The 23,180-nt window shown below is 37.6% G+C and overlaps 1 protein-coding gene across 1 annotated transcript in view; it reads right to left on the reverse strand.

Moving 5' to 3' along the window:
- DKK2 (dickkopf WNT signaling pathway inhibitor 2) overlaps nucleotides 1-8,414 on the reverse strand; it is a 98,561-nt gene extending 90,147 nt beyond the window's left edge. The window contains exon 1 of the mRNA XM_072810763.1: nucleotides 7,505-8,414. Within this exon, the coding sequence (XP_072666864.1) occupies nucleotides 7,505-7,726 (222 nt within the window). The 5' untranslated portion in view covers nucleotides 7,727-8,414. The remainder of the gene's footprint in view (nucleotides 1-7,504) is intronic.
- Between the last annotated feature and the right edge of the window lie 14,766 nt (nucleotides 8,415-23,180).

A 23,180-nucleotide genomic window follows, 5' to 3' on the forward strand; every position in this document is an offset into this window, starting at 1 on the left:
GCCCAATTTGGGGGTAATATTGAGCAGCCACTTCCTATTTTGTGCGTGAGCACTTCACCTTACCTATTTCTGTAATGGAAGAAGATTCCATTCCATTATAGTAATAATGACGTTAGCACAGTAAATAAGTGTACTTTCCTCTCCCTCTGGCTCAGTAACATTAGTATCATTACTCTTATGGTTGCTATCGTTATTGTATCTTATTCGACATATTTTTAAGAAAAAAGAACCAGAGATTTAAATGACTTTTCTAAAAACATTAAGCTGGTTAGTAGAAAGTCAGAGGTGAGAACCTATTTGGAAACTACTGCTATCTGCTACAGATCATCTGATTCTCTCAAAGGCAGCTAGACGGAGCCAAAAGTAAGGAAAAAGTGAAAATAATAGTAGATTCTCATCCTAAATAATTCTTATCTATTTGAGCAGAGTATGAGTGATGCCATACCTCACAGTCCACCTGTACAGAGTCACTGAGAAGGCCCCTGCCTGCTGTCAGCAGGCACCTGGTAGCATTCTGATGCAGAGAGATGGATACTGGGGAGTGGGTTTTGCCTTTCTCCACTTAATGCTGTGTGACTTATGCAAACTGCATAACCTCTCTGGGTCTCAGGAAAATTATTGTTTTATCATTTCAAAAACATTTCATCATTTCTAAAAATAAGGATGATAATAGGACTTGCTCTTTAAAGGGATGTTAAGAGGTTCAAAATAGTTAATTAAAATGAAACATTTGGAGCAATGCATGCCACAGAGTAAATAATAAATGGAACCTCCTACTATAATTTAATGTGTGCTCATAAGTACTTGTAAGCCAGTTAAGGAAACAATATCTCTGAAGATCACACACTTCCTTCAGTCCCTAGAAAAAAGAACATGGTGGGGCACCTGGGTGTCTCAGTTGGTTAAAGCCTTTGTCTTTGGCTCAGGTAATGATTTCAGGGTCCTGGGATTGAGCCCCACATCAGGCTCCCTGCTCAGTGGGAGCCAGCTTTACCCTCTCCCTCTGCTGCTCTCCCTGTTTGTGCTCTCTCTCTCTCTCTCTCTCTCTCTCTCAAATAAATAAAATTTAAAAAAAGAAAAAAGAAAAAACAATACTCTTACTTGGAATGATAAAGCATAAGATGGAGAGCTAACATCTTTTAGGAAATGTTTGGATAGATCTACCATTTTAAGAAATCAATCCTCCTAATTATGATGCTTTGATTTGTTTTACCACATACTGTACTTATTCACTCATTGATTTTATATACTTGTTTGTTTTAGATAGGGTGAGATAGCTAAAATATGTACAACTATGAAATATGTAACTATTCTCTATACTAAATCATAGCACATAAGTGGAATAAATTAAATTAGATTGTAATATATTCAAAAGGATATCTGATGTACATTTGTCCTTTTTATTTGTAGAAGAGAGAAGTAACAAGGTTTTAACAAACTTACTACTTTTGTGCTTTTTCTGATTTCATTTCTACATTTATTATTTGGAGCACATAGATAAACTTAAAGTCGTATTAAGATCCCACAAATATAATCTGTTATATAGATTCAGTAAATGTGGAATCAGTATTGAAGTGATAATTCAGTTTTTTAGTGCTACACAAGCTAATTACTTGAGTTAAAATACAGCGTTTTAGATCTGATATTGAACTCCCTCTGCGTTAAATTTTTCTCTGATTCAGTTTACAAGGATTTATGGGATAAGCTCTCCCTAGGGACATTTGATTAGATGTTGGTATCATTCATGACCTTCCATCATTGGTTTGAACCCAAAGAAGTGGGCAGTGACCCAAAGTTGTTAGCATGAGAGACTTGTTGGGAAACAACTACTTAAAATATTTGGGTGGTGACTTTTCTTCCTGTGGACAGATGTTCCTATCAAAAAAATCTCCCATATTTTATATCAGTTGACCTCTTCGTTTGGGAGAATGATTTATATTTGTCCTGAAAAAAAAAAAAAACAACAATTAGAGAAAAATATGTTGCTGCTCTCTAGTTCCTGGCAAGAGTGGACAGAGAAGAGAAAATTAACCTCTGCTTACCTTACATGGTAATACTAAATTTTCATTATTCATTCCATATTTAATTTTTCTGTGTTGTCTTAAAGCAGTCCTACACAATGCAAAAATCTATCCATTAACTATTATTAATTTTGTTTCCTCTTGGGTTCTGCCTCAAATTAAAAAAAAAAAAAAGACTCCGTAAGAGTCATGGACGGACACACTTATTGCTTAAATCTTTTCACTATTCCAACAAATAACTACAAGCAGCTTTATTTCCTTTATTGATGAGTACAAGTAACTAGAAGTCTAACGAAGTAAAATGACTTTAAAGGGCTATCAGGGAATCACCGATAGAAATAAATTGTAATTCATTTTGATGTTACATCAATATCAAAGAAGAAACAGCCAGAGAAGAATAAATCTAAAACGGTAAATATGTTGAGTGTTATAAAAACCTCTCTATATAACAGGTTGCTTTAATATCCATTCAAAATGATTGTGTGGGGAAAAGAAGAAATGGCAGTATTCTCCTAGAACAGAATATATCAGTTACCTTTCTATTACATTACTTTCTCTACTTTAAAAACTATAAGATTTGAAACATCCTGGAAGGAGTTTGCATTAGAGGGGAGTACTAAAGAAGACTCTGGTAGGGTCAAAGTCACAGCTGGAGTGAGTTTAAGTAAACTTGTCCCTTGCTCTCTCTATTCTAGCACAAAAATAAAATGATGGATGCTCATAGTTATATTATCGTTAAAATACTTTTCTTGCTATTCACAAGGTCACCTTCCACTTGTATCAACTATCAATTCTCTATTATTCACAGTGAAGTAAGAGGAATCTTACTGTGGATCGTTTCAAAATCTATTTTAGAAATATCAAATTTTGAAAATGATTTGCTTTTCTGATTACACATAGCATCAGTTGATGTCCAGAGGAAATCACAGATATTTACTCTCTAGCAGGAGAAAGTTGGGCTGGGGTTAAAAAAAAAGTCATGGATAATTTCAAAAAGTGAAGCGATTATCTATAAAAAATAGATTATCTAGTTTATGTATAGTTGATTTTTGTGAGCACTTCCATGAGTGTTAACACATACAAATAGATGTGGCACTTTTATTAAAGAAAATGCAATACACAAATATTAGTACTTTCTAACCAACTCCCTCAAACTTCTGTTTCAATGTGTTTCAAGCATTCTTTTTTTACAGCACCACTTCCTCCAAACCTGTCTCAATGTCCAAGTTATATGAGAAAATCAAGAAATTTAAATTTATGTTATACCAGTTTCCAACTTTTTTTGTAGAGACACCTTCCAGGAAGCTTACTTACATGTAAAACATAATTATTTTCTACTGTCCTAATCATAACTTTTAAAAATATTTTAAAACCCTATAGCATTGCATTCAAATTAACCTTGTCTCAAAAAGACAAAGCAAGGAGTAAAGAAGACTAAAAGAAGTAATTACAAGCACAAATCCAAAAGGTTTTCCATTTACAAAAAAAAAAAAAAAAAAAAATCCAAAATGTCTTTTTCCATTTATAAAATATATATATATATATTTAGAGAGAGAAAGAGTGACAACTGCAAAGGTAAACTGATTTTTTTAAATTGCTTGTTTTTTAAGTTCTTCTTAAGGGTGGCCCATAAAAGTTCATTACCTCAAACTCCAGAGGTGATGTCGAGCAACAGTGTACTTATTCAGAATATATGTATCCATGTGATATTGAGGATTTTGTTTAAAATTTTTTTAATTTAGAATGTTTGAAATAATCTCTTTAGAAATCGAAATATATTGACATATATATACATTAGTAACAGTCCACAACTTAATTTATCACATATATATATATACGTACATACACTATCTTTTAAACTCGTAAGCAATAGATGGAAACAGAAAGTCAGACGAAAACACATATGTGAATAATTCAGCAAAATCATTTTCGCTGCTTCTGTTTCAATCACCTGAATACTGCCATATTCAATTTTCTATGTCATTTTCCATCATAACTTATAACCGTCTTTGAAAGCAAACCTAAAAATGAGAACTATAGCACCTCTGGAGAACAGTACATTCTCTTTCTGGGCTCTCTAAGTCTTTCCTGAAACTCAAAGGCATCTTTTTCAGGAGTGATTTACAAATAATCCACCTTCCCTACAGAACAAATAGAATTCCTTTAAATAAGAATGCTTTCTTCAAATGAAAACAGACTACACTGAATCAAGAAAACCTTGGGCCCATTTTGTCTCATTTTCACTTTCGTAGATTAATGAATTAATAAATTCCTTCAATAAGTTATCTTTCTGCAATGGCAATAAAACTTTTAATTCTTTATTTGGAAAGTAAAAAATTGACAATTATTCCATTTTCACTCAAGAAGAACAAAGACTAAATTTCTAAAAAGCCTACTTGAATTTGTATCCTACGGTTTCCTGTTCCTATATCTCAGAAACATACATTTTAGCATCAGCAATCAAGGATGGGGGAGAGGGAGAAAAATCCAATGAACAGTCCTCAGGATAATACTACCTAATTAGCTAGTTTGATCAGCTGGCACTTTATTTCCAATCTTCTCAATCAATCATATTTTTCTATTCTGATGCATAAAAATTCAGCTAAGCTGCACTTCTAGATTTTTTTTCTCCAAAAAAAGGATGCAGCTTCTTCCTGTTTGAATAGTCTTTCTAGCTTCCATTCAGTTATTGAAAATGAGGGTCCTAAGAATTTCAGAAACCACATAACTAGTAGAATAACGAAGGTAAAGAGACCTGTAAATATTCAAAGAATTCCTTTCTCCTTCATAGAAGATAGATTTTTTTCTATTAGTTTCTTCTCAATAGCATACATTATAGATCACCCGTTATGAAAGCAAGAAGCCAGAAAATAAAAAAGATAATCCTCTCATTCTCCAGCTATATTACTTCTACTCAACTCAGTGTTTTATTTTATGTTACCATTATCTCTCATAAATTACAATTTTCTTACAGATCCAGCATCAAATCTGAAGGATACGGTGTTACAGTTAAGCAAATACAATGAAATATATTCCACAGAACCACTAAGTTATGGAGAGTGTATAAGAAATTCAACTCAAAAAGAAAGAAAAAAATGAAAGAAAGAGAAAAAGAAGAAAGAAAGAAAGAAAGAAAGAAAGAAAGAAAGAAAGAAAGAAAGAAAAAAGACATTAAACTCATTTGTAAAATAAATACATTTTCCATTTGAAGACATCCAAATAGAGTTGCAATCTCTTTAAGGAGCAGATATTTGGAAAGAGAGCAAAATAGACATATCAAAACATAAGGCATAAGCTAGATTTTGGGATGCAACCCTAAATTTAGTCCATGTAACCCCATGGCTAATGACAGTTCTGACATAACTGATAATTTGATTCAGGAACATCAAGTGCTGGGGCCCAGTGGTGACAGAAAGAGAAAGTCTTTTACAGAAACTCACAGAATGTACATGGATTAGAATCGAAAGAAACCTCAGAAGATCATTGGATCCATCCCTCTGTCCTTAGCTAAACTAAATAAACATCTAGCTCTCTTTAACAACTGATGAGATGGAATTTGAAGTCAAAAGCATTAGAGAAAAGTCTTATGATTTGGATTGGCAGCATCCTTTTCTTCTAACCTTTGCCTCATCTCATGATGGATATCTAAAAATTGAGCGTTATGCCCATTACTATCGAAAGTGTCAGGGTGTTTCAGAGGGAAGAGTAAAACGGAATGAGAATGGTTGCATACATGCGGAGGTATGTGCACTTGTGTGAGAATGTGCAGAATGTGTATGCAAGTAGTATGTATGTATGTAGTATATATAGTTTATTTCCCTCGAGACCTTAAAAAAAAAAAAAACCTGACTATAGACTCTTTATTCCTTTGAAAAGATAGCTGAAATGGTTAGCATTTTAAAGACTAGGAAGCAGGACGCCTGGGTGGGCCAGCGGTTGAGCGTCTGCCTTCAGCTCAGGGCGTGATCCTGGGCCTGGGGATCCAGTCCCATATTGGACCCCCTGAGAGGAGCCTGCTTCTCCCTCTGCCTATGTCTCTGCTTCTCTCTGTGTGTCTCTCATAATAAATAAATAAATAAATAAATAAATAAATAAATAAATAAATAAATAAATAAACAAACAAATAAATAAATAAAATCTTAAAAAAAAAAAAAAAAGCATTCTAGAACTACAAAACTAGCAAAACTGTCCCCGTGAGAGGGCAGTAGGGGGCCAAGCGCTGGCCAACTTTTCCCTCGCTGCCCACCCAGGACTGTCCCTTGCTCTCACCCTTCACCCTGCCTCCCGCCCGCGCTAGGGGTAGGGCCGTGGACGACACTGAGAGCCTGAACAGAGGCTGCAGCGAGCTCTCTCCTCTGATGAAACGAGGAATCCCAGGATCTGTGGGGCAATGAACCACTTTCCCGGGGTGACAGTTGTGCTGAGAGGTGCGCGTGCTGTTTGGCGAGCTAGCTTTCAGTTTGGCTTCCTACAAAAGGAGCAGAAAGGGGGAGCTGTCATAGCTCCGGGTGCCCACAAGCCCCCACCCCCACCCCCACCCCCACCCCACCCGGGTCCTTGCGTGCCCAACGTTCACGTTCCTTTTACCCTGTGTGTAGGTTTGCATGACTCTTTGCAAGCGACTGTCAATCTGTCTGTGTGACAGAGGGACAGAAGCGCTCCAAAAGTTCCCTCTTGCAAAAACGCCTCCAGCATCCACCTTGCTATATCGCACACACACACCCTGATCGCCCGCGGTACGATGCTGCGGTTGTGGCTTCATCATGTTGCTGCCTCCTGGATGATTTATTCACCAGGCTACAGAAGTGAGAAATGGCGCGTCTATTGAAGTTTTCTGTCTGGGACCTCGCTTCTTTGAAAGCAGAAAGTGGTTGGGACGGAAACAGGACCCAAAGGGGGCAAACGGCCCCCTCAATTCAAGATCGTAAAACGTAACGGTTCAGAGACCAGGACCTGGACCCAGACTGTTGGGATTGGAATCCCACTCCCACTAAACCCTAATTTGCGTGCCTTGGGCAAAGCGCTTAATCACTCCGTAACTCAATTTTTTTTTTCATCGGCAGAATGGGGAAAAGCGCCCTCACAACAGGGCAGTGAAGACTAAATAGAGGTAAACGCTTAGAACGGCGCCTGACGCAGAATCGTTGCTCTACGTTGGCTGCGATTTCCGTTCGCATCAGCACTGCCCTGGTAACTTTGGAGAAGGACCATTCCCCACCAGTACGCACTGGATCTTGTGCATGCCCACGCACCAGAGCAAAGGTGGGGGAACCGTAACCCCCCGGCTCCCAGCCCTCCAGCACCAGCCACCGCCACCTCCCCACCCAGGGAGATCTGCTCCCGGGAACCCCTCCCCAGCCGTGGGACGCGCCCCACCTGGGGGCGCCCTTGAAAGGTTGAGGGGTGCAAAGGCAAACGACGCGCTCGGGAGCGCTGGCAGCTACCGCTCTCGGCTGTAGAGTGCATTTGGAGTGTTTTCCTACCTGCCCCAGGTTTTTGCCCTTCTTACTGCCGCCGAAAGCCAGTCCTTGGTATGTGCCCGCCGATCGATTGGCGACCTGGGCAGGCGTCTCCCCGCCCAGAGAGGACTTGATGGAGTTGAGTTTGGCCCGCGAGCCGCCGAGCTGCGAGCTCTCCACCATCAGCACCGCGGCCAGGAGGAGCAGACAGCGCGACGAGTCCTTGCCCCGCATCCACGCGGCCATTTCCCGGCGAGGGGTCCCCGGGGGGCGCAAAGCCCGGAGGCGTGCGGCTGGACGCAAGGCGACGGAGGACCCCAACGCCAGGCCCCTCTCTCGGGGCGCGGGGGCCAGCGGCTGTTCCCCCCAACCCCACTCGGCCTCGCGGGGGGGCGCCCGGCACCGTGTGAATTCAGTCTCACGCCTCGGACCCGGAGCGAGAGCGGCCCGAGCAAGCCCCGCGTCTCCACCGGGGCAGGAAGTTCTGCGGTAACTGGAAGCAATCAAAGGCGAGGCGCCTTCTGGCCGAGGAGGCGTGACCCGAGGTGCTAGAAGAGCCGGCCCCGCGGACCGCGCCGCTCCGGGCGCTCCTTGCCCCGCGCACCACCGCGCTCCCGCGGGTCTCCGCGCCCCAAGTCTCCGAATTCGCTCCGGAGGGCCACAGCAGTGCTTTCCCTTCCGCCTCAGCTGCTTTCCTCTCCTCTTTCCCTTCCCCGTCTCAACCTTTGCAGGACGCAATGCCAGCGGGCGCCGTAACTGGGGTCCGGGAACGCCCCGGGCGGGCCCCGGAGTCCGAGGCCAGCAGAGGTCTCCCGCGCGCGCAGCACCGTCTCCGCGAAGCGCTGCTCCCGGTTCCCACCCCGCAGCCCGGCGCTGCCCGGGACGCCCAGAGCCCCAGCAGCCGCCGTGCGCGCCGCGCCGTCCCGCTCTCTGCCTTTGCTCTCTCGCCGCCGCCCCCTTTGCTTTTTATAGCTTCCCACAGTGGGGTTGTGTTTTTTTTTTTTTTTCCCTCCGCCCCCAATTCAAGAGTGACAAAGAGTGAAAACGTTCCTCTCACCCCCCACGTTCCCGCCCCACTCCTCTCCTTCCCTCTGCGGCTCCCCCTCCTGCCCCTCTCCCTCTTGGCCCCCTCCCACACCCCTCTGCTCTCCACAACAATTGGGAAAATGGGATTCATTCCCGGAGGAACGCGAGGCCTCCAGATTCCAGACAGCAGCCCCGGAGGTGGAAAGACCTTTGGAAACAGATGGAGGGCAAAAGTGGAAGTGGAGCGGGGCAGGTTGCCCCCGCCCTTGGGGACCGCCAGCACGACTTCTGGAAGTCCCCCCCCCCCCCTTCTCCTGTGCCTGACTCCTGGAAAAGCCCTAGAGAGGACTGGGGGAAGCGAGCATCTGGGCGTTAAGGCTGTGCTCTGTGGACGCTCAAGTGCCTCCCGGGGGGTGTGTAAGGCTGCGCCGCGTTGTGTCCGGGGTGCCCAACTGACGCGGATGGGGGCTTTGGAATTGGGGAGAAGACGACGAGAGACAGGGAGAAAGAACTTTAGGATTTTCTAGGCTACGCCTTTTGTACCACTCCTTACCCCCCCCCCCCAACCCCTTGAACCCCCACCACACCCGCCTGGTAAGTTTCTGGCTCCCAGGAGTTGGGGAAATGGGGTGCCCTTAGTAGGCTCCGAGGTTTCGATCTTACAGCTCTACAGGGCATCTTTACCATACCAGGCAACCGTCCCCTTTGCGAAGAGAAAATCCCAAATGAGAATGAACTGAGGCAAAGGGGAGCCTTTGAGGTCCTGCCTTCCTCAACTTCCTGCCCCCAGCCTCTGGGAATTCCAAGGGAAGCCTTTCCTGCCAGCCCCCGACTCCCCAGGTCGGGTCTGCTTCTGAGAAGATGAGAGGAGGTGCGGAGAGGGGCCGGGACGCGCGGGCGCGCAGCGCTGGGGGGCGCCAGTGGCAGCGGCCGGCGGGGCGCGGAGGTGCCGGCAGGAGACTGGCTGTCCCGGGCAAGCTCGAGGCTCGGGTTTGGAGCGGCTCGGCCGTGCAGCGCCAGTGTTTCTAATGCAATGAGAAGGGTTGTTTGGAAGTTGCTGTATTTGTCCTTCTCAGGCTCTAACGCCTGCGCTCAGGGAAATTGAGGCAGTGCCACAACTTGGCGGCTAACAGCTAGAGAACGGGGCTGACCTCCCGAACCGCACTGTAGATCTGATCTTCGGACCCTCGTTCTTCAGTTTCCATACCCGATGCAGACGCACCCCAGGGTGTACAGGAGTATACATTCAACATGTCGCTAAGGGAGAATGATAGTGACTCTTCTTTTCCCCCAAGAAAGGACCGAGTTCTGAAGTGTCAATTTATGCCAGGGTTCTCCCAGACAGCACCAGCTTTGCATATTTCCTGCCCTGATCTGTGAATCTCTCTGGCCTGGAATGCTTCATTTCTTTCTTTCTTTCTTTCTCTCTTTCTTTCTTTCTTTCTTTCTTTCTTTCTTTCTTTCTTTCTTTTCTTTCTTTCTTTCTTTCTTTCTTTCTTTCTTTCTTTCTTTCAACACAAGCAAAAGGGCATTAAAACTTAAAGAACCCTCTGGCATCTTTCTTATCTTTGAATTGCCTTTGTGCTTTCTTAGGATAGAGATTCTCACGCTCAATATTTTCCTACTTTTTAAAAATATGCCTAGGAATGGATTTGTAAGGACAAAGGAAGCATTCCAGGCACAAGTGGAGGGCAAGGAAACTCTATTAATAAGTACTTGTGATTCATGGTTTATACCTTAAAGAAAGTATATATATTTTTTGCCTTCTTTGTGATATGCCCATCAGAAAACATTAGAGAAAAGGAGAAAATTAGATTAGGAATCTATTGGTTTAGGACTTTTCAAAAGTATTTTAAAGCAAAGGGAAAAGACAAAAGAGAGCTATATATGTGGGCAAAAAAACACTCTACATCCTTTTGAAGGTTGTAACTATCCACCATGCGCTAAAGAAAGAACAAATGAACCAAGAGAGAATTTGAAAAGTCTTTGCCTATTTCCATCAGTTCCCTCTTTCCTTATTTCCAACCAAAGTAAGTTGCCATATAGTCATACCTAACTCCTGTCAATGCTCTGCTGAAAAGAAAAATGATGTCAAGCTCAGCAAACTCTCAAGAAACCCCTCAGCTCTGGGTATCATGATAGAGATTATCTCAGAGGCTTACACAATACCTGACAAGCAAATTTTTACAAATCAAAGTTGAAAGTCAAAGTTCACTTCTGTGTGCACTAACATTCTTCCACATACATAAAACTAAATCACACTATGGAATCAAATGTTACAACATACACAATTACACCTGAAAAGGAGGTAAAAACTAATTGCATTCATGATCTAAATGCTCTCTGTAAAATTGTACAGCAGACAGAAACCGACACACGTAACCCACATGTAGACAAGGAGATATGCATACACAAAATCAACTAATTGCAAATAAACATAATCCTTGGATTACTGTCATAGCCACACATGTGTTTTCTCATGTATGTTTTTATAAGCATGAAGATACAAACTTCATACTCTCCTTGGGAAAACATTTTTTATGCATTTTGCAATAACATCATTAGGGAGTAAATACATCAAAGCAACAAAACTGTACAGAAGTAAGGATCCGGTTTTCTTATTCAAAAGAAAGTACCTCTATGGACATTTTCTCCTTTGGCCATATTTTCCCTCTTCTCTGTGCTCTGCCAATCATCTTGCTTCCATCCAAAAGCAAAAACAAAACAAAAACACAACTGTCTCAGTAGTTGTTTCTGGATCCTTGTTTCCTTCTGACTACTCAGCCCCAAGGGGAGCTAAGTGCATATACATCGTATGTAACCACTCCTTACATAAGTTTGTTCAACAGTTCTTCATGAACTTCACTGTAGATTTATTAAGTTTAGGGTCTTGAGAATACAAAAGTGCGTAAGTCAGGGCCTTGATTATGGAGAGGCTTGCGGTCCACTGTCAAGGCCTTACCTTACTGAAATCTGCCTCTCACCCCTATTAGGAACCTTCCTCTGTTCTCATCTGCTACTAAATCCTGCCAATCTTGGTCTCTCACAGGGTATCTAGAACTTCTGAACTGGACTGAATTCATGTGACTGCACAAATAAAAGAAATTAGAGATGTCCCCCATAGCTTTTTCTTTTCTCATAAGTTACATGTACACTTTTGTAGTGTACTAGGAGACAAATACTCCTACATTTGTAGTAGAACCCAAAAGAAATGCCACTATTGTGGTCATTTTAGGTTAGTAATTATAGAAGTATGGTACTATGGCAAATTTGGGAAGGGAGAGTATAGTTTAGTAGCTTCCTTAGAATCTCAAATCACCTTGTCCACACAGGATGGACATGATATACCTTCTTCTTGTTGGATGTTAAAAGATTTGGAAAATATGGTTATGAGGATTTCCTCTCTCCACGGTAAACAAGGATACCTGGTTCTCTATTCTAGTAGTACTTACACTTTGGATCTTATCACATTAGAATTTCATGTTTCTCTGCTCTATAAAATTGAAGTTATTATTCATTATTATTATGAAATAATAGTACCATGTATTGCTATCAATCACATTTTACATAACCTCTAGTAAATATAAGTAGCACTGGTATTGTGAACATTTTTTCTTTCTTGATAAGCCTAATTTCCATACCAGATATGAAATTTGTATCTCTTGTTTGATTTCTGCCATATTTTCAGCTATTAACTCTTTTCTATATTGATTTCCTGGACAACAAGACCAGCTAATGAGGAAAAGCCTCAATCACTCACAGTTGAGGCACTGGCTATACTTGACATAAACACACAAGTGAGAGAGTTTAAGGGATTTCACAGTGAAACAGTCAGAATCATAATTCCTTAGTTAGCTAAAGGCTTGATTTTTGATCCCTGAAATACTACTCATCTTCTTAATACTTTATCTGCCACTCAAAGGAGAGTTATTGAACAGATCCCTCCCCTAGCACCTGAACCCAACGAATAAAAAGTGCATAAATATTATAGCAAAAAATTCAAGTGGATAAAATTCTGATTCTTGTGCATGTGAGAGACCTTTGGTGAAATGGAAACTAGAAACCTTCTCCAAAAGTTGAACACCAGGCCTTCCCTTTGTGATGCACAATTTCTGCTGGTCCTATACACTACAGATCCTTCTTGGTGGTCCACTTATTCCCACTGCTGAATTCTGGCAGGCTGTTTCAAGATTTGTCTTTGGAAACTACTACATGTGGCTGTGAAGGAGAAACATATTTAATTCTTAAGAGAAGTTCATTGTAAGAAATCTCATCTTGATGAGCAAGAAAACAACTTCCCAATAATCTGGACCAGGAGCTTCCAAACTCTGTTCTTTAGGTCTCCAGAGCTCTAGGAAGTTAAAGCTGCCATATTTTTTTTTTAACAGAAAGGGGTCCAGAAACATGACTTTTTAAATGTCTGCTTTTGTTATAGTTTTTTTTGGGGGGGGAGAGGGGGAGAGATGTGTTGGTTGATTGGTTAGTTTTAATCAACTGTTAACTGCTATGATTTGGAAGCCACAGTGAGTTAAGCAAAATATCCTATGAACCCTCAAACTGCCAACAACAAAATGGATTGATTTCTACCCTGTTATTATTACAGATTATTTCCAAAACAAACATTTCTCAAATGGGGGAAACTATTGAAAATCTGGTGATATATTCAGTCAGAAACGATTTGGTTAATTTAAGTAGAGAGTATCAAAAAATGGAAGGGCAGTGTAGCTATTCCAGGCATGGTACAGTGTGTTTGTTCCTGTCAGTTATCTGAACCTATGACTAATGACCATGGAAAAACTTCAGCTATAAAATAAATTGTGGCACAGATTGAAAAATAATGTGAAGATTATTTGCAAAAAATAAGAAAATAAGTTCCCAAGGGGCAATTTAAAACCTGTGTTTGAAGCATAACTAAGATTTGGTCACAGAGAATGTAAACTGTGTTTAGTTTACTTTTGGGTAATCGTTTTGTGATAGATCATACCTTTTGATACTGTACGAATAGGCTGCAATGTTCAGAAAACAGTTTGAGGTGTGAAAAGTCAAGATATTAAACTACAATTGGTTTAGGCATTTTATAGATAACTGTCTTGGAATATATAGTAGTAATAAAAACAATAGTAATAAGCAAAATATATTAAATGTTTACTAAGTACCAGCTTGTTAAGTACTCTACATGCATTCCATGTATTATCTCTTATTTGGGTCCCTTAGTTCATGCCTTTAAAACGATGTCCAATATTAAAATAATACTGAGCAGAGTAACTGGCAGCACAGCAGACTCTCATTTTAGATATAATGCCCAGTTATGGCAACAATGTGGAGCACACCTAAAAAAGGAGAAAGTTCTATCATTGCAACAGAACTTAACACTGATTCCTCTGCAGGAGCGGAGCTTAGTACATGGTTACAAATAACATCAAGAATAGAAGTAGATGAACACATACATTGCAGCTTTGTCCAATGTAGTAAAGCCGTTTGGAACCTGAGTAATCATTTATCAGAGAACCAGAAAAGGCTCTCTGCTCTAAAGATGGTGTCTTAATTTGCACTTAGTCTTCTGCTCTAACAAAATACCACAGACTGGGTGGCTTAAACAATAGAAATTTATTTTCTCACCATTCTGGAGGTGAGAAGTGCAAGATCAAGGTACTGGTAGGTTTGGTTTCTTCTCAGGCCACTCTCCTTGGCTTGCAGTTGGTCACCTTCACTCTGTGTCCTCTAATGGCTGTCCCTTTTTTCCTTTGTCCAGATTTCCTCTTCTTAAAAGGACACAAGTCATTGGATTAGGGCCTAGCCTAAAGACCTCGTTTTTACTTAACAACCCTTTTAAAGACGTTATCCCCAAATGCAGTTACATTCTGAGGTACTGGAGGTCAGGATTTCATCATACAAATTTGTGGGGGAAACATAATTCAGCCTATAACAGATGGATTTATAGACACAGTGCATATTAAAACATTTGGGGAAGGAGTAACATTTCTGGAACTCTACCAGAGTTCCTAAACTTAATGTGGGAGATGTGTCATAGGTCTACTTAAAAATGTTATTTAAATTTGTCCTATTACATTTTACCTTTGGCCTTGTTAATGATATTAACTTCCTCACCATCCTTCTGTGTGTGAATTATGGCTGAATATGAACCCAGCTGACTGAGTTTGAATATGATTGTCAAGATTCCCCTGGGGCCCTGAAAAAGAAAACAAAGAATACAAGCTATTTGCCAAGAAGATAAGGTCATTTTTACATTCAAAAGGAGCACTTTGTTAATGAAAGATGGAAACAATAAGATACAGGAGTATATGATACAAAAATGAAATCATTGTAGATCAAAGAAAAAGGAAGCGGCAATCAAAAATAGAGTGGTCTAGCAATCAGCAAGTTGTTCTGTTACTAACTTAATTTGTCCATTTATTTAATTTGATTTGTTCCATTTACTCAGTAAATTAATAGTCAGCTGGAATCACAGTACCTTTAATTAATTCAAGGCAGTGCTAAATATGTGGAAGCAGAGGGAATATCTAATTTCACTGAAACTGCTCATGAAATCATACTTTAATATATGTGCACTTTGACCACTTAGCTTTTAAATTATCAAGAAATCTGAGAATAAGCTCAGATTTGGTTTAGTTTTGGTTATTGTTCTTTCTGAAATCCACTAAATGCTATTTTTGTTGTCAGTGTCAAGAATATATGTGCAGATTTGTATATATCTAAAATCGAATAAGATTAAGAACTTAACAACTATTTCCATATTCTAAAATTGGGTTAGCCTTGTTTTCCAATGTCAGTGTTGTATTTTAATTAATAAGAAAATGAAATTCTCAAGTCTCTTCTCATTTGGCCCATTAGGTATCAAAATGTATTCTATAAATAAGATCTTAGCATGGAATAGAATTATTTAAATTTTGAAAACTATCCTTTTTTTTCTACAATATTGAATATATTTCTTTCCTGTACTTAATACTGGAGCTAACATGGTCCCTTTCTAACATGAAAAGGCAAGATATAATTCTAATCTCCTGAGTACTACTTTCAAACTTACAGAATTATCTGATTTTCTTTCTACATATTTGCATAATTCCAGGAGATGATTCATTTAAAAAGCCCACAGTTGTAAGTTCTGGTTAAAAGTTATGCTTATGAAAGTCAACCACTTTTCATTCTTTTTAGTCAATTGTAGATACTAAGACCGCTAATTATAAGTTAATTTGTATACTATCTGCCACTCATTTGTAAACCATTTTCTGAATATAGCAGACATGATCATCTGCTTTTCTTTTTCAATGGCCACTTAATACGAAAATGTCTCTAAGGAAACCACTCTAAGTAATGTCTTTAAGTAAATCCAAAAATATGGGGAATGCAAATTGTGACCCATCATGATATTATTCTCTGACAAGAGAAGAATTCCTGTCAACTATTAGAAATGGATTAAAAAAAATCAGTGATCTTACACAGTTATTATCAAAATCCAAAGACTAGAAAAAGTCTAAGTTCATGCAGCAGAGGGCAGTAATGTATACTTATCAATAGTAAGAAAGATGAAGAATTAGAGATTATTACAAAATAACTTTTCTGGAGAAAATTGTTTAAAGACCTTTCCTATACCAATGTTAACTGAGTGGGAGATACCTGACAAAAGAATTCATCTATTCTTCCCATGCAGATGCTGTAATACTTCTTACTCCTAGTTTGCAAGGATTTAAAAACAAAAACAAAAGTTCTCCCTTACCCAACTCCATACAGGAGCCATCTCTCTTTGTTAACGTCCTGCAGAGGTTGCTTATGTGGCAACAAAGCCTACTGTAAAAACGTTTCCAAACCACTCAGAAACAAAGGCAGATAAACAGTGTCATGAATAGTCTAATGAATGTGCAGAATGCTTTGGAAATGAGCCACACAATTTAATCTTACTACCACTTTATTTTCAAACTGTCTCTGCCTAGCTGAAAAAAAATTGCAACAAAATCCAAGGACCTCAGTTCTTACCCTTCTTTTAGCTTCTGTGACTGCTTACCACCATAACAATATTTGCATCTTTTTTCCTGGCTCTCTAAAATGGTGCTTCAACAAACTGCTTCCCTCTTCATTCACTCTGTCCTGATTTTGTCCCATGTTCTATTGCTTGCAATAAACATCAAACAAATAAGCCCTCACAAGGGGTTAGTGTTCTTCAAAAAGCCTATAGGTAAAAATTTGAAGGTAGAGTCTAGGAATAAATATATGATGGCATAGTTTTCAAACTCCTGCTATACAAAACCAAAAAAAAAGACGCTTAAAATACCAAACCCAAACCAAAGAAACCAACCACCACCCCAACCACAATAATAAGCTTCACAGATGACATCTAGAGCAAAATCAGGCAATAAGCTGAGTGAACAAAATCACCAAGGGATATAAGGCCCACATAATATCAATTTCTGTGAAAACTGATTTTGAGGGAAGAAATGAGGCTCTAAAAACAGAGAACTCCAAAGTCTCCATCAGGTCCTATTTGGCAAGAGTACAGCCAATCTAAGAACAGTAGACATAACCAGGAAGGAATGGGTGCTGCAGCCTCTAAATCAAATAACAAAGTTCCACAATGAAGAAAAACTTAGGAAATAGAATCCAAATTGAGCTGGCCAGGAACAATTGGGACAAAAAGAAAAGCCTAGGTGAAAATGAGCAAAGGAAAGAAGTACATATCAACAATATAGGGCATTTCTTAAATCGCTTTATAAACACAGTAGAAGGGGAGTGCTAGAGCAATGTAGCTGGAAAGGTTATCTTGGCCCAATCCTCTCTTGAACAGCAAAGAAAAACTTACTTGACTTAAAAAATAAGCAATAAAAGAAGATTGTGGCCCAGTCCTGTGCAAATTTAATATATGAAAAAAAGAGAATAAGTACTAGAATAGCCAAAAAGCAATTTCCAATAAACACATAAAACAGTGTACTAATCTCCTAAAACATGATAAAGGAAATTTTAAAAATTTAATCTATGAAAGAATATCATAAAACAGAATTAGACAAACTCTAATATATGTTTCAAGAAAAGAAAGATCTGAAAAACAAAAGATGACAAGACAAATTATTTCAGGGACGCCTGGATGGCTTAGCAGTTGAGTATCTATCTGCTTTTGGCTCAGGGCGTGATCCCAGGGTCCAGGATCGAGTATCACATTGGGCTCCCTGTATGAAGCCTGTTTCTCCCTCTGCCTCTGTCTCTCTGCCTCTCTCTCTCTCCATGTCTCTCATGAATAAATAAATAAAATCTTTTTTAAAAAAAGAAAAATTATTTCAGAAATGATACTGAATTGGAAAGAAAAACAGAGCAACATATAATGCTTTTGGAGAAATATCAGATGAAAAAGAGAGGCATTCAATAAATAAGAAGATATAAGGAAATGAGTAAAAATAGTTCAAGAAAAATAATAAATACAAAAAATAGGAAAAGAAGATCCAACAAGTTTATAACAGTTTTCCCCAAATAAGAAACTCAAACTATGGAACAACAAAGACAACAACAACAAACCCACTAAATAAAATAATTTAAGAAAATGTTTGAAAATAAAATGAACAAAACCAAAAAGATTTGAAAATATATATCATAAAATTACACAGGAGAAAGTCAATCCAGAATGGACAATGCAATAACCTGTTCTAAATTATTGGACTTGAAGAAAATATCCTTTGCTAGTAGGAAAAAGATCATGCCAATTTCAACAATGAATTTTATGTGAGGATACAATTAGGCAAAATATTTAAGATGATCAAAGAAAGAAAATGTGAACCAAGTTTGTTGAATCCAGCTAAACTAACCTTCATGTACAAAGGTTCCAGACAAAAGAGTTTGTGAATCCAAAAAGTCAGAGAATATTATTACATAAGCCCTCCCTTAGAAACTTACCAGAAAATAAGATTTAGACAAACCCAATGATGGCGGTACTAAATAGGCAGTTATCTATGAAATTAAGACTACCTGATAGTCTCAGAGAAACTATTATATAATGGCTATATGTAGTAACAGATTATATAAGGGAGAGGTTGAAGGAGACAAAAAGAGAGAGATAACAGACAAATCTTGTGAAAATTGATGTAAAGAAATTAAAGTAGCAGTAAACAAAATCCAAATGTCCTTTTAAACAATTACTTTGACTAAATGGAGTTTATTCAGAAATTAAATTTTAGGAAATCCATTAACATGTTCTATCAGTATGATTGAACTAAGAGAAAAATAATATAATCATCTTCATTGATGCAGAAAAAGCATTTGGCAACACTAAACCAATACCATTCACATTAAAATTACTAAATAAAATAGGAAAAAAATATAATTATATATTTTACATTATATTATATAATATATGTATATATATCATATATACCACACAAGTTAGCACCTTTACGTAATAGAGAATTATTTGATGCTTAAAAAAGAAAATCAGAAATAAGACAGGAATGACCAAATCTCCAGTTATTTGAGCACTGTGTTATTAGTAATAGCTATTCAATTGAGCAACAGAAATCAATTATAGCCACAAGAATTTTAAAAGTTAAACTATTTCTATTTGCATATAATACAAGTATATAACTGGAAAATCTCTGAAGCAGAATTTACTAAAGTAGTGGTTTTTAACCCTAATATCACATAATCACTAGTCCATATAATTAACAACAAATCATTTAGAAGTTGTCATAGAAGAAAAGGCCTCTTGTCAGTAGCCAAAAACAAATAATACAATTCTTAGGTATGAACATAACCTAAAATGTACAAAATCTAAGTGAAAACAACTAAAACTACTCCAGAAAGATTTTAAAAAGTAGGCTGAATCAAATGAAAAGTTATACAATATTCTTAGAGCAGAAGATTCAGCATTATGTCAGTTATACCTGAATTAATTAATAAACTTAATATAATCTCCATAAAAATATGTCACGTTTCTTTTCCCCTGAGATTGGGAAAGTTGATTTAAAAAATGCATTAGATTGAATCAAAATTCTTTTGGGAGAGTAAACAAGAATGGTCAGGAAACCTCTGAAAAAGAGAAATAGTTAGAAACATGGGGATAAACCTACCATAAATTAAAACCTCTAAAATAGGCAATAATTTGTTATTGGTTCATAAACAGACATACAGACCAATGTGACACAATAGAAAACTCAACAGTATACTCAATTGTATATGGACATTTAGTATATGAAAAGAACAGCATCTCAAATCTGTGGCTTAAAAAATAGACTTTTTAATCATTGTTTAAACAGATAGTCATCTGGAAAAAAAACTAAAACTGGATCTATTCTTCACACTCTAACAGATAAACTCCAAATGGATTGAAAATTTAATTGTAAAAATAAATAAAATGATGTGAGGGTTTAGAAAATGCGTAGATGAACTCCTTCATAAAATGATTTTTCCATAACCAGGGAAATACTCTTCTAATTTAAAATCAAGGACTAATAAAGGGAATGATTGGAAAATTCGATTTCATAAAGACAATTTTTTATATGAAAAATCATTTTAAGTAAAGCCAGATTAATGGCAAACAGGAAAAAAAATTTTACATCTCATATCAGAAGCAAATGGTGACTATCCCTAATGTATAAAGAATTTCTAAAAATGGAAAAGAAAAAATCCAATAACTCTATAAAGAAAATAACCTAAAGAAGAAAGAGTTTAGAGAAAAAATTAAATGGCTCTTAAAAATGTGGAAAAATGCTTATCTATAATAAAAGAAATCCAAATTAAAAACTATGCCAATATATTATTTCTTATCTCTAAGATGGCAAAAATCCAAATGTTTGACAATTACTCTACAGCAATGCTGCCAGAAAACAAAGCACCATCATACTTTGTTAATGGGAATACAAAATGGCATTATCCCATATGGAGGGATATTTGGCAATCTAGCAACATTACACATGCATGTTACCCTTGACTCCGTGAGTAATCCCATTTTGAGGAATCTATTCCAAAGATATCCTAGTAAAAATAAGAAAAGACATAGACACAGAAGTAAGTATTTATTAAGTCACTATAATATCAAGGGTCTAGAAGGAATCTAAATGTCCATTTGGAGGGCCTTGGTTGAACAAACTCAGGACATATCCACAATGAAGTTCTATATATCTATAAAAAGGAATTAAAATATATTTTTATATTACTTTAATCTCCAAGATATAGAAGTAAGTGAAAAAAAAAGCAAGATGGAAAAAGGTGTACTGTCATTTAAACTAAGAAAGGGCAGGATACAAATACATATCTGTGACTTTATCTCTAAGTCCTTGCCTAAGATTTTTAAATAAAGACAAATTACCGCAAAAACAAAATAGAGAATAGGAATAAGATGGAAAGGACCATGGATATAAACTAGTTTTATTTCATAAAGTTCACTATGTAACCATATAAATATTTTACATATTATAAAATAATTATTCATTATTTAATTATTTTCAATAACCAGATTCTTAGTGTTAGGGTTGGTATCATTATCTTGAGACTGTGCTGCTTGCTTCTATAGTACTGTAATTACTTTTGCATGATGGAGGACCAGACTTTTTGATATTGGAGGAAGGAAAACAGATGTAAGATCCATGAGGTTAAGTATAAAGGAACTTTATACACTGGAATTTAAATTTGCAGTATCTCTATTAACTTCCTACTGAAAGGATCCAAGACTCTTTGCAGAAAACATGAATTGCAATTCTGAAGTAGGAAATATACAAAATCAGCCTTATCACCTTGAAAAATCAGATAACAAGGAAATTATAAAACATTAGGATGTCCAAAGGATTTAGGAGTCCAAAAGATTCTCCACCGACAAATGTGCATCAATGAGGAAATTAATTGCAATATACTGAAACTCATAAAGTAGATTTGGACCCATCAATTCATAACAATTTAAAAAAAATCACTGGTCACCTCTAGATGATGCAAAGTAACCAGGTTATTATTTTGAAAATTGATAAAAAAGAAAAAATAAGGATTTGTTCTGTTTTTCCTATTCTTACTATATCTCAGGATAACCAAATAAATTGTCAAGAGATTATCTTCATATAGGGGTTAATATATGAAAAATAAATGATAGAATATCATCATTTGGCAATCCCTAAGGAATTATAGAATCTAGGGAATCATCAGCAATGTTTGACAAAAATACAGAAATTGAGGCAACCGAACACATGTGCTGCTTGATGGAAGTTGTCTGGTCAAAAAACTGAACCTGAATCTAACTAAGCCTCCAAATCAAAGTAAGGATTTTCAGATATACAGGAAATGGAGGAACATTCTTTAAAAGCACACAGAGATGAAATCAGTAAAATCCTTATAATGTGCAAAACTCTACAGAATAAATGACTCAGTTTTTATAAATAGTGGCAAGGACAACAAAATGCAAGGAAAGAAAGGTGATGAGGAAGAAACCCATAAAATAAAAGACAATTAAGAGACACATTAAACAGTTGTAATGTATGGATCATGTATGAATTTTATTCAAGCAAATAAATTGAAAAACTTACATGACAAATATTTGATAAATTTTGAAATTTAAGGTGTGATCATGGTTCCTGTGAATGAATTTTCTTAGAAAATTCTTATCTCTCAAGAATATATGTATTGGAATACTTACAAGATGAGATGGCTTTATGTCTGAGATTTGTTACAAAATAATCTGGGGGAGGAGTGAGTGTGTTGGGGTATAAGTTAAAGCTGGTTGGTCACAAAATAGTAATTGTTGAACCTGGATAATGTGTATATGTGGATTATTATATGCTTCTCTATTTTTATCGCTTTGAAAATGTCTATAAATAGAAGTGAAACAACAATAAATTTTTTTTATTATTAACAACAATAAAATAACAATTTTAAGGCAAACCCTCCAATTATACAAGCAGGTGGCCTTTGAAGCAAAATGTCTTCGTGAATATTGGTTATGGCATTTTATATTCCTCTAAAGTCTTCAAGAGAGTTGAAAACATTAACACATTGGATCTATAAATGTCCTAAAGGCCTCTTAAGGAATTAACTTCTTTTAAACTCTTCTGCAGTAAGTTGGCTTCAGTGCCACTATCCAGATATATTTCTTACTAGGAGATAAACCTAGAATAAACATGTTTTGACTCCTTTTATATGGCATTTGATTTCAAAAATTCTATCTTTTTATTTCAATAATAACACTTCAGATGATATGCCCTGATTTATTTTTTGGGGAAAAATAGTCAGTATACTTTTATTGGCTTAGATCCCAAGGCAGTGCATTTTATAGTATCAAACAGTAATGGTAATGCAGGTTCAAAAACTGGAGAAAAATAAGAGGATGTCCCAGAAATAGTTGTATATGAGTTGTATATGAAGATCATTTCTATACAAATGTCCAAAGTAATTGCTATTGGCATTAGAGTTTGTTTTCCCATTGAATTGAATTTTTTAAGAAGAAGTTTATAAGTGCAAACATAGTCAGTTGGATGCTCAGACCCCCACATCTTTCTCAGAGGCCCCTTTTGCCTGAGAATTACCTCTCATTCACAGCTTTCTTAGCTGCAGGGCAAGGTCTCTGGTGGTCATGTTGCTAAAACACCATCTGTCTCCCAAACTACAGTAGATGATTTGGTGTCACATCTGACCCAATAAAGCCATTGAGCCTGCTTCCTTCCCTGTGAAACTTGGAATTAGCACTAGAAATAACAGTCTA

Source organism: Canis lupus, chromosome 33 (genome assembly GCF_048164855.1).
Source record: "Canis lupus baileyi chromosome 33, mCanLup2.hap1, whole genome shotgun sequence".
In the NCBI taxonomy this organism is placed as follows: Eukaryota; Metazoa; Chordata; class Mammalia; order Carnivora; family Canidae; genus Canis; species Canis lupus.